Source organism: Epinephelus lanceolatus, chromosome 11 (assembly GCF_041903045.1).
Source record: "Epinephelus lanceolatus isolate andai-2023 chromosome 11, ASM4190304v1, whole genome shotgun sequence".
Taxonomy (NCBI): Eukaryota; Metazoa; Chordata; class Actinopteri; order Perciformes; family Serranidae; genus Epinephelus; species Epinephelus lanceolatus.
In genome coordinates this window covers 36,923,543-36,938,801 of record NC_135744.1, presented here as the reverse complement: position 1 = coordinate 36,938,801, position 15,259 = coordinate 36,923,543, and the positions used below count along the sequence as shown (strand labels likewise).

General features: G+C 42.2%; 1 protein-coding gene across 10 annotated transcripts in view; it reads right to left on the bottom strand.

Annotated features, from left to right (window-relative positions):
* Positions 1-2,088: 2,088 nt before the first annotated feature.
* The window catches only part of rapgef6 (Rap guanine nucleotide exchange factor (GEF) 6), a 181,568-nt gene continuing 168,397 nt past the window's right edge, over positions 2,089-15,259 (bottom strand). For 7 of the 10 annotated variants that reach the window (XM_078172587.1, XM_078172591.1, XM_033641403.2 and 4 more), the window contains 7 exons: positions 14,805-14,978; positions 13,326-13,472; positions 12,810-12,929; positions 10,815-11,076; positions 8,267-8,814; positions 6,985-7,329; positions 2,089-5,688 (listed from right to left, as the gene is read on the bottom strand). In XM_078172587.1, the coding sequence (XP_078028713.1) occupies positions 5,666-5,688; positions 6,985-7,329; positions 8,267-8,814; positions 10,815-11,076; positions 12,810-12,929; positions 13,326-13,472; positions 14,805-14,978 (1,619 nt within the window). In that variant the 3' untranslated portion in view covers positions 2,089-5,665. The remainder of the gene's footprint in view (positions 5,689-6,984; positions 7,330-8,266; positions 8,815-10,814; positions 11,077-12,809; positions 12,930-13,325; positions 13,473-14,804; positions 14,979-15,259) is intronic. The other 3 variants (XM_078172588.1, XM_078172589.1, XM_078172583.1) reach the window with 2 other exon arrangements.

The window sequence follows — 15,259 nt, the reverse complement described above, 5'->3', positions numbered from 1 at the left end:
AATCCTAGCCCAGTCTCTGAATCATGGATATGCTATGAGCTCCTTCAAGTGATCATTTTACCAGATTCTTATTTCTGAAGGCTTCGATTGCCTTTTTGTTGGGATTTGAGTGAACTGAACCTTTAAAAGTTAAGTTTCTGACAGTGGAGAACAACAGCACACGGGGTGACATCTAACAAGGCTTTAACTATTTAGGGTCACACAATATTATAACAACAGCTGATGTGACAAAGAGTTCAATCATTTCTGGTGTTTGCAGTCTGCTGTGCTCAGTTCAGCCTGTGCACATGCATCTGCAGTAGAAATGTACCACATTCTACAGTACATTACAGGCTGTCGAAATTTTCCTCTCTCTCACACATAGACAGAACAACCAGCATGACTTCCGGCCCCTCTGTGTGACAGTAAACCTTTAATGAGTAATAAAAGGAAGCTGACCTTGAGCCCAGCGTGACGTTCTCCGGCTCTGATCAGATCGGATATAGAGCTGAACGCAGCAGAAGGCGGAGAGATGGCGAGGACAAAACTGAGGACGCCTGAAGAACACAGAGAAAGATTAGGTCACTTCTCTTTGATGTGAAGATTTACTGGAAAAAAGTATCAGAATGTGGATACTGCACCAAGAACTACTACCTGTGTTTGTCGTGACGTAATGGTTACACACAGGCCACAAGGCTCCTGATGGTTTCAGGTAGAGACAAGAAGGCATGTGGCAGACATACTTTATATTGGCAACGACAATCCATCCAATAGTTATCAAGACATTTCACTCCAAATCACAAATGTGAAGCTCATGGTGGCTCTAAAGGAAAAGTCGGGGATCACCAAAGTTGGTATGGTTTATCCTCTGGAAACAATGAACATCTGTGAGGAAAATTAATAGAGATCTGTCCAACAGTTGTTGAACTATTTCACATTGGTAGACCGATTGCCATCCCCAGAGCCACGTCACCACCATGGCCAATAAAAACACGATACAAGTAGTAGTATATTTCCTACAAAACATAATTAGTGCTATAACTAAATTGTGTATGCATGTTTTAATTTAGGTGACAGAATAGAGGATTGATTCCTTTGAATAATTTTAGAGGCGTGAAGAGGGAAAAGTATCTTGCATTTAAAGGGGGATTTATACTTGTGCGGCAGAACCTATGACGTAACCTACGCACATGGCTTACGTTGTTATGAGCCTTTATACTTGTGCGGTGGTGTGTCTGTGTCACTCTGCAGTTACACCTCCAATACATCAGTTAGCGGTAGAGGTTCCTGTGAAGTGCTGTAGTTGATTCAAAACATCCAAAACACAGATTAAACATGGCTTAATAGTGACAATTACAAACACAAGTATGCACATCAGCTTCACTATAACTCACAACATTCACAGACAAACACTTGTCTTTATCTGGACACATTTTTCCCACAAATACAACATGCTAATGTTTTTAGCACAAGCCTATGGCATTTTACATTGTATAAATTAGCCTAGCAGCTAGCGGATTTCTCTCTACTCAGATGAACAACATTTAACAAAGGTAACATTACAAAATTTGGCTCCATTACAACTCACAAGGTTCACCAACTAAACAACTGTCTTATACTAAAGACGTTTTCCAAACAAAAATAAGATGCTAACGTTATTAGCACAGGCCTATGGCATTTTACACTGTATAAATTAGCCTAGCAACGAGCACACATTTCCTCTGCTCATATGAAACCTGGATAAATCCCTGAAGGATAAATCACACACAAGACTTAAAATGCTATTTTTGTGGAGGCTTTATTGTTTTTACAATTTATTTTTTCTTATCTGTGAAATTCAAGGAAATAAATGCTTCATTTTCACAGAGAGAAATGGTTTCAGCTTATGAAAATAGACAGGAGGTCTGCGTTGCTGCGATGCATAATTATATTTCTGGGAAGGTGCATGTCAGGCTACGGCGTAGCCTCTATGTCGATGCAGAGCCTACAGTGTAACTAACAATTTAAAAATGCCAAAACTAGAGAAAAGCCAAAGACAAATACTTGCAGGTTTGGTCTAGAGAACTCCTGGTAATCACAGGTTAACCATGAATAAAGACACAAAATAGCTTCTGCTTAACATTTTATTCATTGTCCAAATTCATATCAGTAGACTTGGAGAAATAAAAGGTATTTTTTCCTTTTTAAACATTCTCTTAAACAAAAATATAACAACTATTTACAATCACTCGTAAAAAATACATAAAAAGCGTACGAGCAAAATCATGTTGTCTTTCTAAAAGACATAAGTTACAACAGCTATGAGAAGTGTGAGACGAAAGCAAACTTTAAGCCACAGACCAAGTTAATACCTCTTTGTACAGATTGTGCAGCACACTCACCACATCGAAGCTTATTGTTGTGCATTTCTGCTGTAATGCCAAAAAAAGATGTCTACATAAAACACATTCACATCTCTCTTATTGCATTCCAGGTAACATGGGGGGGAGGTGGGGGGTAAATTAAAAATCAGCCAGATATTTTCATCAAGCTGTGAGAGAGATGAAGTTTATCCTCTCCAGTAATATGTTGTTAAAAACACTTGTGTTCACAGTGCCAGGAGCTGCTCACTGCCAGATCCTCCATGAAAACATACTGACTGTATGCAGAGACAGAGAAGATGGGGTGACTGCTAAATTAAATTTAGCCCCGAAAGAAAAAATAAAACATAAAAAAATGTAGCATTTTGGAGCGCTTAAAGAGCACCTGACACGAACGTGACTGATGTGTGCCGAGAGTCTCATTCCAAAATTCTGTAAATTATGGCAAAAAAACCCCACAAAAACAAAACTGTTGCCTGATGTTTAGTGCTCAATCCAACATTAGAAACATTAGAAAGCTGCTTTCTAATGCTGTCTGACTTCTGAGCCAACACTTGGAAGAAGCATATGCTGCTACTTTTAATTTATCCATCCATGTAGAACATTAATACTGATTGATGGTTAAGAATCTGAGGAATACAGTTGTGCAAAAAAAGAGGAATTGTCAGTTTCTGACTCTCAGTCTGTTTCGAAGTTTCTACTATTGAGATTGTTTTAAAAAGGAAAAAAGACGTAAGGTGAGGGTCACAGTGGATAATCATGATTAATATAAAAACCCTAGAGCAATGGAGTGATATCCATTGGACGAGTACAGCGAGGAGGAAGGTTGAAAGTTTAAAGTCCTGCTGAGTTGACAGAGCTCAGAGGGAGACAGAGACTCTACCAGACATGGCATCGTGGCAGGGCTTGTTCCGTTCAATTCAAACAGACCGAGATATAATAGCTTCAAAAACACTCCTTTCAACCTTCCAGCCTGAGTTTGAACGCCTTGTGCCATTAAACCAATGGCAAGAGACCCTCGAGGGCCCCCACCTTTCTGCAGGCAGGAGCAATCAAAGCCGCAAACTAAGAAGGGCTTTTACAAAAAAAAATGAATGCGGAGCCTTTCCTTATGTACTGTATGCCCAGAATCAAAACGGGTTAAAAAATAAAATGCTATGTTGATCCCAACCTCACAAATATAACTCCACTTCACACACACACACACGCACACAGTCATATCCCAAAACACAGCAGCAATTACGATTATAGACAGAGCAGAAATGGCACCAACAACAGAGTGTGAGGGGAGAAAAACAAGTCATGAACGACGACAAGAGCTAACAGAAATTCCTTGAAAGACTCCTGCCCGGGGACAGAAACAGGGCAATCACAACCTTGGGTTATTTCTTATAACAAAATATTCAAAAATAGCCTTTATAGAGGACTCTCTTCTCTCATCTATACATGACATTAATTTATGGCAAAGAAAAAGAAAACAAAAATATATATGTATAAATTCATATATATGCCATGTATATATTAGCAATAATCATTTCAAGTCTTTGTGAGGCAAAACAATACAAAATAAGCATCACAGAGCGCAAGACAGACAGCAGAAGGAGAAGAGAAGAGCGTCTAATTCCAGTTACACCCCTGCTGCACTGCAGATAAACACAATTAAAAACATTTTTTTTTCCCATTTCCAAAACTCAGAATGTACAAATTTGCTTTTGTTTTCATTACAAATAGACAATTTTTCAAGCAAATCCTTTAAATATTCTACAAAATGTACTATGAACATGGAATGGAGATGCAAGCCAGGCATTAAAATACATTATCTGTTGACTAGTTTTGCTGCTCGTTTCTTTTTAAATAAGAAGCAAAAAACCGATACGAGAGGTACACCGCGAGCACGTAGTCAAAGTTTATGCTGCATCTCATATTCCTGCTGCTTTATAAACAAATTTACAAGGTCAAATGAACCTAAAGTATTATACTTTAACATTTCAGCTTGTAATTCAATAGACAACTAGTCCAATAAACACTGTAAACAAAATGTGTAAGCGTCGGTGTAAACACTGTCCTTTGTTTCTAAGCACACCATCTAAGATTTTGGTGTGTGTGTGTGTGTGTGAGTGTATATGCATGCACTTTGTGCGACCACACAGTGCTAATTTATCGTTTTATTATAGCTGCTGCAATAAAATAACGACGCATTTTACTCTACAGGAAGCAGCGAGGCATTTGTTCTTCAGCTCATTAAAAACGAGTTATAATACAGTTTTTATAGAACATCCAGGAGGCAGCATGCTGCTAAAGTACCTCGCGTCAGGCTGAACGAGCAATAAGAGCGGTGGCTGGGTGGCGGAGAGCGCGACATGAAGACACACAACTGCCTGAGAGATGCTGTTTGTCTTTTTCTTTTTTTCTTTTTTTGGATAAAGTTCAACAAAGAACAATAAGTGGTAAACACAAACAGATGTGCTCTCTGCTACTTCAGGAGTTTAATTTCTCTTGTTTCACCTCCATGAGAAGAGTGAAAATTTGGTTTGATGGCGTGGAGACTAATTTTAATCATGTAAATTTACATAATCAGTGCCAGGGTTTGATAGAGGCCGATAAAGACCACTTCAAAATAATCTCAAAATCAGGTTTTTTTCCTGTCTCTGATTCATCTACATTCATATTCTTTTGAGCTGACTGCAAATTACAGAAAAAAAAACAAAACAAAAAATTCCCCCACGAGTTGATGTTCATCTTAATACTTCCACTACAGCTCTCTATCCCTTTGTCTGCTCTTCCTCACTTCTCTCACATAAAACTTTGCAAAGCTCAGAAATGCAAAGGAAAAAAAGAAAAAGAAACACTGTACAACATTTTAAAACTGTAGAAAAAACAATGTCAAACAACGTTAAACAAGAGAGCTTGGAGCGCAAAATGGAGGTACATGGTGGTCTGTTTCCAAGGAGGCCGACTTCTGCTCGCGAGACATCATTACAGTCACTCTGTCCTTCTGTGATTTGTCCTTTTAATGTCCGTCTGCCGCCTTTTTCTGCTTTGTTCAAGAGTTTTTAAAAAGTATCTAAAATCTTTCTTCTTTGTTTTGTGAAATGAGTTTTAAAAAAAGAGATGATTGTACAAGTCTTGGGAGGACGTCACGTGACCCACCGGTCTGGTCGAGAGGTGCGTTATGGTCCGAGGTGATGTCACACAAGGCCGTGTGGGCAGGGCTAGGACAATGTGCTCTGTTAGGAGGTGACGGCAGGATGCTACTTTGGTCCAAAGCCCGAGCAACACAACTTGGTCCGTGTGTGAGAATATTTGTGTGCGTGACGTCACCATCTTTACACCGCTGACACTTGCTCGTCTGGAGAAGAGAAGAGAGGTTCAATTTTAGACTCTTAAAAACCTTTTTAATACCACATAGACAACACATAGGCAATTTAATATCTGTTTCACAAGTGTGAGCACATAATGGAAAACCAGTAACAGTAATGTAACATAGCAAAACTGTGAAAACGTGACAGCACTTGTTTTTCTCCAGTACTGTAGGTACCAGGGATGTATTTCACTTCGACCTGACAGGGCAGCATATACGCCTACAAGTGTTCCAGTCTGCTGTAGAATAAATGCCAAGGGAAGAAGAGCATGCACCAGCACGACACAACAACAACACGTGTAAGATGTTGACAAGTGGAGCTGCAGCGACAGCTCCATCTTGCCTCATCGAAAGAAAAGTGTTTTTTCCTGAGGCCAGTGTACTGTCTTCAATGGGATATATACACTATGCTACAAATGCCAGCAGTGTGACAAGGTGCTGAGCGTCTTTTCTGCTCTGAGTGCTGCACTTTTGGCATTTATTGTGGTCATCAGGGGTTAGAAAACACTGCACTTGTCACTGTTTTACCCAGCCATCCAATCACAGTGGAGGAGGGGCGGGACAAACTGCCCACAACAAACATTGACCATCACATCGTACATGTATAAGTGCTGAAGAACAACAATGGAGGAGAAATATGTTGACAAACTGTAGGCTATATTCACATTTCCTTGCCCACAACATCTCATGAACCCAGTTTTGTTATTGTTTATTATTGTTGTGCTGATTTTGGGTATCAAGAATCGTGGAATTTCACTGGTATTGGTATCATCTACTTAATTTCTGGTATTGTGACATGCCTAGGGCCCTGATCACACAGAGAGCGTTTAGTAGGGTAATTGTTTTTGATGAGAATTAGACGATGGGCCTTCTGTGGTGGTCATGACAACAAGTTTACAGTTGGTAAACAATGGCGGAAGAACTGGTGGTAGCGGTTGCTGGATACCCAGATCCAGACAGCAGGTTGTCAAACTGCCCCTGAGTCATCCTAAAATATGCTGGGAAATGGCCATCATAGAGGCGAAGCTCCTGGACCAACTGGTGGTACTCCCCGTGATCCACACTCTTTTTTAGGGTCTCATGTTTTCACACAGATCTCCGTTTCCCTGTGCTGACAGCCTCTCACCCAATCTGCAAAACGTCTTCTGTGTGATCAAGGCCTAAGCCAGTACTAATATAATCGTTAGGGGTTAGGGTTTGTTTTTATACTCCTGGTTAACTGTTTAAAATGTTGCTCACGAGAAAATGTGGTGCTTTATCATGCCACCAGTCTGTGGGACATACCATCCTCACTGTCAGCCAGCTCCTTTGGTGGGAGACAGATGCTGGGCGGTCTGGAGTGGCCCTGCGTGGAGCCAGCTGTCCGGGCTTCTTGGTGGTGGAGGTGATGGTTACCAGCCAGCCTCCGTGCTTCAGCCAGACTCCCGGCCGCTCCGGGGCTCTGCAGGAGCTTGCTCCTCTGCAGGGCCACGCTGTAGTCCGGAGGTTTGAGGTGAGGAGGCCTGGGGAGCCCACCCACTACTCCGTCCGTGAGGCCGAGATCCCCCAAAGCCAGACCCTGGTAGCCTGGAGGGGTGGGAGGGGGAGCTCGGTAACGCTCATCCTTGGCGGGGGATGTGACACAGTACACTGGATGGAGGCGTAGATTAAAACAAAGGAGGGATGCAGCAAAGAAAGGAGGGGAGTGAGGGATGAGGAGTGAAGAGGTTGCAGGGGAAGTTGGGAAGGAGGTGTGCGGGGAGAAACAAAAGAAAAAAATGATGTAAAAATGAAATCAATGTGATGCTTCACTAACACAATCCACAACTACACATGCATTAAAATGTGTTGAAAATCAAAAGAAAAATATACAACCAATGAGATGGGTGGCTGCAGCTTGATACAGACAGAACTACTGTAGAGCTGCAACTACTAATTACTTTCATTTTCGAAAAATTGTCAATTACTTGGAATAATCAATTGGATCTTAAAAAATATCTGAAAATATTGAAAAATAACCATCATAACTACGTGTTCTGTCTGACCAAAAGTCTAGAATGTAAAGATGTTTGATTTTACGAGACATATTTTAAGCAGAATTGATTTGCTTAAACAATTGATCGATTAGAAACATTTCTGTCAATTTTCTGTTGATCTATCGAATGATTAATTGACTAATTGTTTAGTTGGTGGACACACCACTGTTTTACCTCCGCCCCTTTTACTCTATAGTCAAAAACTGTCTAAAATTAAAGACAAAAAAGCATTTTGTAATCCTTATAAAACTAGCAAACTGCAGAATGAGATCTTTTTTGGAGATCCAACTAATGCCAAAGTGGGGCGTTTGCCTAATGGTCACTAGACAATAACAGCAAGTCAAGCATCAGAAAGCTGCAGTTATTCAACTAAAACAAAAGAAGACTTCATTTAACTGACTGCATCTAAGTCTAATGTAAAATATGAACAGCTTTTCAAACAAAGCCTAAAATGGGAAAACAGTTTTTACTGTAGCTATCTAAACAACTTCCTGAGTGGACCAGGTCACACTGTGTTTACAGGGAATCAAACACGCAACCTGACCCCTCACCTATCAGGCCTTTCTCTGTGCTTGACGTCACCGTTTTGTAGACAGGGTCTGTGCTTTGCCCTCCTTCCTCGTTGGTCGGTGAGGAAGGGTGCTCCGAGGTGTTCCGCCGCTTTATCGTCCCGTAATTGCCCTCATAGGTGTCCGACAGCGAGCTGGACGACGCCCAGCTCTGCCGCGACTGATTGGACAGATCCGAGCTGGAGTCTCTGGAGTGATGCTTGGTGGCGTCCTCGTTTGCCCACGTGTGACCCGCGGCCTCGACCTCCGCTATCGGCCCGGCCAGCTGCGTGTGCTTGAAGCCGCCGAGGTGCGTGTGAGGGAGGGCGAGCGGATGCCCGTGGATGCCGTGGTCCCAGGGACGGCAGGACGAGGGGGGGAGGCTCTGGAAGGAGTCGTGGGAGTTGGAGGAGCAGGACGTCCAGCTGCCCCGGCCGCTGTCGGCCACGGAGTCCAGAGAGGTGTGGTCTGGGGTCAGCTCCTCTGTCGAGATCGAGGAGGTGAAGGTGGAGGCTCGGGATGTGTATCCTCGAGCAGATGACGAGGAACTACTGGAGATAAAAGAGAGTGAAATGAGTAAATACACTATGATGAAAACATATTCAACTAGACAGCCTTTGCCTAGGCTAAGTGTCCTGTCCCGCCCCAAGATTCGGATATGCTCCATGCTACATCTTTCCACCAAGTTTCAGGAAAATCGGGGCAGTAGTTTTTTGGTATTCCTGCTAACAAGCAGACAAACAAACCACATCAAAAACACACCCTTCTTGGTGGAGGTAATAAGATAAGAAACTCTAGAGTTCATGAGGCAAAGACTGAAATGATAAAAGAAAGAAACAGAGAGAGGTAAAGTCAAAAAGTGTGTTGCACGATATTAGAGTGGTGGTAAAGGTGGAGGTAAGTCATGCTGAAATGAACTGACAATAAAGACAGAGAGGGATGGAGGAGAGGGCAGAGGAGGAGGTCCAATAACTATAAAAGGCTGAAGGCTGGAGGACATGCGAGTCAGAGAGTCACGCACTAACAAAACACTTCCAAAGACAAATGGAAATACGATGAAGTTCAATGTTGATTCATGTTGTCTCTACACAATCTTCAACTTCCTACCAAAATATAGAAGAAAAGTTATTATACAAGATTCTTCAAATGCTTTTTTGTTGTTCTGCCTAAAAAATATGGTCACTGTGAGTGTTGAGCCGTTAAAGTTTATGCCTCGTCTGTACACTCGCTCTTCACAAAATCACAAAGCAAAAATCTGACAGCAATTTCGTGACAGATCACTACGTCCGGCTTTAAAAAAAAAGTTTTCCTCCTCGGCTGCTTTTCATAAAGCAGCAGTTTGATTCACTGACACGGTTTTACTGGACAAACAAGCTACTCAGTGAAACCGAGCCATATTTCATAAAATGGTCCAGTGTTATACGGCGAGCCTGCCAAGGTAATATAATATCAGAGAAGCAGACAGAATATTGCGTCCAGAGATATTTTATGGTCTCCTCTTTAAGAGACAGAATGGCCTGATCATGGAGGAACAATAAACAAACAGCAGACAATAAAGAAAGGTGTGTTGTTTACTCGGCCGGATTAAAAACCCGCCTGCGTGTAAAGCGATAAGTTGTTAACGGAGAGAAGGAGGAGAGAGGAGGGCAGTAAATGTGGGGCCCTAATAAAAACCTGCCGCGTTTTACGACTTCCTGTTCCCTGAGTTTTAATGAGGGACGGACATAATTGGGGTCCAGCTGGGAGAGGAGATGGAAGGGCGGCTCTGACTGTGTGTGTGTGTTGCCTTTTTGCTCACGCTGGCCATAGGGAGGATTTCTGATGATTATGTGTTTGTGTGCGAGTGCATCCTGGTGGTTTGAGGCTCGGGTCACGGGTGGGAAAAGACAATTTCCGGTTAGGTTTGTGGGCAGTGTGGCGGAGAATGTTTTTATGTTTTCTATTGTCCTTCAGTCAAGAGTAACCTGAGGAACTTTTAAGTGCTTAACTCTTGCATCTTTGAGCCAGTTTAGCCCCATTCTGACATGATTTATTTCTCTGTGGGAGCGGGATGATTTTAATATTGTGCTGAGCTGGTCAGTGATGTTTAATAACACCTGGAGCACATGTGGCTGTGATGTTTTACCCCCCACCTCATTAATAATTACAGCCCCAGTTGCCTGCTGCTGTCACAGCCCTGCTCTCTCTGTGATTCACATGCATACATGTAAAAAACATATTAAGCCCTATTAACACGGGACTAGTGTTACTTAAGGACCCCTAGTAATTTGGAATAATTGCAGAAGTCATCTGTGATCTTAATCCCACGTGATCCCATGCAACTTTTTTCTGCCTTTTTCTCGGTCAAGAATTCTAGAGATAGCTTTGGCAATTTATAAATGAACTTTGCACGTTGAAAAATTCCAGTGTCCAGAGTCAAAAACTGTCTGCTGACTCCACTGTGAGTATCAGAGGACAAGCACTGAAGAAACATACTCAGTGTTTGATGCTCTCTTCTCAGCCTAAATCAATCAACTTAATCAAACAGATTAGATAAAGTAAAATTAATTACCTTGTGCTAGGCTGGTTATAATCAGCATTTAAGTGTGCATGTGTTGCTGCTGTGCTTTCAACAACCGGAGCAGCCATTGTAGTAGTAGTTGTAGTAGTAATAGCAGCAGCAGCAATACAGGTCCTGTTGCTGCTGTTACACCGGTCCTCAAGCCCGGGAGCCGGCACAGAGTCCACCGAACAGATACTCGAGCGGGAGGAGATCTCGCTGTGACTCGAGTCTGACAGATTGTCTGCTTTGCCAGCTGGGAGGAGAGCGTAACCTGGAGGGAGGAGAAAGGAACATTAAGGACATTAAGTAAAATACAGATTGTAATTGTGAGGAAAAAGCCACATGGGGACATTACGAGAATGGAAAGACAGAGAGAGTAAAAAAAAAAGAGAAATTAAGAGAAATGACTGGTTTGAATATAGAGCGTTTTCACCTCAAGCACCTTCCACTAGCATCAATGATGATATGACAATTGTTTTAACCAACCCTGGCAGTGTTAGTATGTAGCACCACCTGACTGGCCATCTTTCTATCATCTGATTACCCTGCACCCAGAGGATCACAAAGCTGAAACAAATCCATACTGAGTTGACAATATGGGGAGACAATCTGAAGTTTCTGTGCGCTTTTTAATAGCAAACACTTCAAAATAACACTGTTATATCAGTTAGAATCTGTAACACTCGTCACTGTCTCTATGTCATGTATAGTACAGCAGGTGGTTTTAGAAATAAGTTATGACCACTTCTAAAACATGTACAGAGACTGAATTGTAAACATAAAATCCTGCTGAAATAAATCATTTTTGACTGTAGGAAAAACAAAACGAACATGGCAATAAAAAACTGTATGCCACAGCAAAATGTCACACACCAAAAACGACACTTTTCAGCAGAAAGGAATGAAGAATTCCTTTTTCTTGCTGAAAATACATGTCAAAATTGGATCCCAGAGAAATGTTTCATTCTGATTTTTGTTAAAAAAAATTTGCAAACAAAAAGTTAAGCATGCTTTCTGCTTTGACCATGACATATTTTGCCACTACAACACAAACTGACAGCATTATTCCCACAAACAAAGACATGTTGGGAGAACTAAGAGAACAAAATGAAATGGTTTCTGAAATTTCTTTTCCTTATCTGCTTTGAATGCTTTCTGTGAAAAATCTTTTCCATGTCCACTCTCTATGACTCAAGGTGGATATGAGACTTTTTTCTCTCACGTAACTCTTGCTTTTGTGCTTCCAAAATAAAATGTGTTGGCGCCTCTGACAAAAATTCTCTCTGAAACACCACAGGCTTCATTTTTCCTTCACTTTTATCTCTTTTTCGGTGTTTTTTACTCAGCAAATAACTGGATCAATCAGTTGTCTCTGTCAGACTGTCTTTCTCCTAGAGTGTCTGTCCCTGCAGAGCCACAGGAAGGGGTTGGGGCTGACCGACCTCCTGGCTCTCCTTTCTGCCTGTCCTTGTCTGTCATCCTGAGGTGAGGAGGGCACAACCTCTTCAGTTCCCTCTCCACTGTTCAGGAGTGGCCTGACTGCCATCGGTCTCTCCCTGGACTGGCTCCTTTCCCTCAGTATCCTGAACGGTGACATCAGCCTTGCTCTGATTGGGGACTCTGGGGGTCTGGGTTTCAATAACTGGGGTTGGGAGAGAGGTAACACAGTCATGGGTCCCAACCCTGGTAGAGTGGGAGAAAACCCAGTGTGGACTTTCCATTTCTCTGTTGGACTTCCTGCTCTTTCCCTCAGCAGCATTAGCCCTGCATCTGCCTGTGCACCCTGGTTGTTCTGCTGCCTGGATCTCCCTCTCCTTCGCCCTGACGAAAGCAAGCCTCTCTGAACTGCTTCTGTCTCCTCCTGCGTCATCTCCTCTTTCTCCTTTTCCACTTTCCTTCTTTTCGCTTCCCTTGTCTCCTCCGTCTGACTCTCTCTCTCCCTGCTACTCTCGCTGCTGTGCTGCCTTGTCATCTGTAGAATCCTCTTATGGAGGAGAGCCCCACCTATGCCATAGCTCCGCAGGCTGATAGTGCCGGCCTTTGTGCTGGCGTCGCTGGTCAGCGATGACGAAGATCCTGACAAGTTCATCTGGCTGGAGTTCTGGGACTTGGCCACACCTCCAACTGAAAAGGAGGGCGGACAGTTGAAGTTAGAGAGGAATTTACGGGCCTTTTATTCAACTTGAAACAAGAGGATGGTTTGAGGTGTAAGCCACAGAGTGCCTTCAGGACAAAGCAACTATCTCAGTTATTATTTGTAGGAAAACATATGTGCAACCCTATAACATTCTTCATAGAAATTTGCCATGAATCACTTTCTAGACTTTCACTATATGTGCATTCAGCCCAGACTTTGTTTCTGAGTAACTTTCTGAGTAAGATGATCAGTAGTTTTTCAGAGCTCTGCTTGGAGGTGACTGTTTCATTAACTCTACACCAACTCTCCACCTAGGGTAACGGCAGTCCTTTTATCCTTAGATAAAAGCACATTGGGTGAGAAGCAGAGTTTCTGTAACAGACCTTTGCGTGGGGAGCCCTGTGGTGACACCGTGGGGCTGGAGTGAAGGGAGGAGATGGTGGAGACGGTGTCATCAGATGGTCTCTTGGTGTTCCACTCCTCTGACGAGTTCACTGGAGGTTTCTTCACCACCTGGGGAGAGTTGGAGTCTGGGGAAGAAGAAAAAGAACAAAGTTACAGAAAAGTACATTAACCTGAGAGTCTGCTTCAACTGTAATAATACAGAACAAGGAAATTTAAGTTTTCTTTCACTAGGACCTCATCTGTAGCCCCTTTTATCCAGCGTGATCACAGGGTTCCCACACATTTTCATGGACAGAATTTCAAAACGTTTCAGTGAGTTTTCAAGGACCAACAATAAAATTTCCATGACCATTCACAATGTATGTAACAAACACTGCTCAATCTCAAAAGTGCAAAGGTATGGAGACTTTGGCATTCATGGCCCTATGTGCTAAATCACACTGTCATAACATTATTTTCCATTTATTCAAACACATCAGATTCAAACATAACGCCAGCTAGCTGGCATAGCCTACATGGAGAGAGAGACGAAATGTGGCAAGAAACGTACGTAATAGTCAAAAAAACATCAAACATTGGTGCAAATTTGTGAACAGCAAACCTACAGAAAATAAAATTTGCCCCTATGCTACATTACCTGGAGGGTAATCCACAAGGGATTTCTGTAAAAGCTCATTTATACTCTCTTTACGTATGAAAACACATATGATCATTTGAAACGCTTCGACAGTCCAGCCCACATACTCCTATGCGTCCTTTATGTTGGTACAGCTACGTGCACTAGATGGCACTACAGGGCATGATCAAACGTTTCTGACAACAACAAACATGGCGATGGTGGAGGAGGTTGTGATAATGTACCTTTTAAAGGGTGCAACCTTGTACACGGCTGTGGTTTGTGAGGCCCTTAAATACACTGCAACATGTCATTACTGATTCGTTCTGTTCCGCCATTTTTAAAATGTCTTTGTCGACCCCTACAGTCGTATCTCGCTCAAACAATGCTACACTGTCCCCACGACTTCCTGTGGTACTGTTCAGTTTTGTCTGTCTTCAGTAAATGCAAAAATACGGGGGCATTGTTCTTCCAGCAGCAGAGGTAGTAAAAGGGCTGAATCAATGTCTGTGTAAGATTACACAAAAGATGCCAATGCTGTTGTGTTACACATCACAACTCTTTTGCTTCCAAAGCGCTGGCATGCTATCTAAAAGTACACACAGGGGCGGCATAATGCTGGTGTTGTTTGGTTCAATGTAAACAATACAACAGAGTACAGCATAACAGCAGTATTGTGGAATCTCTGTTTAAAAAGGCTGATGAGTATCAATGAAAATGTACTGTTCAGGTACATTAAAATGAAAATCTAAATACAGTACAAGAGAGCATAAAAAAGTAAAACATAACTGGACATAAATGAATATAATAATGATATACAATACAGTGCAGGTGTACTGACTAGGTGGGCCGATGTCCTTGGCAGTGCTCTTCTTTCGTAGAGGGTTCAGAGGGACCTGGACCTGAAGGACTTGTGACACCCTGTTCTGCGTTTTCCCCGAGGGCAAAGCCGACCGTAGAGAAACTGGAGACATGTCCGACTTGGTGGATCGTCTCTCGCTCAAGTTCTTAGACACTAAAACCACATATGTAAAACAAAACAGAATCACTTCAGGACATCCAACATTTAAAACTTTTCGAAGATGTGTTTTTCCCACTGGCTGCAAAACGGTGGAAATTTAATAGGATACTACTTTTTAATACTATAACAATGGACAGTGAGTTTTACCGTCACATCATTTGTGTCAGATGTACACAGGAACTAAGAAACAATGATTTTACACATCTTTCTGGGCTCTTTGTTCAATATGTAAACCTTGTGTAAAACAGATAAAAGTATCACTTTATCAGCACATA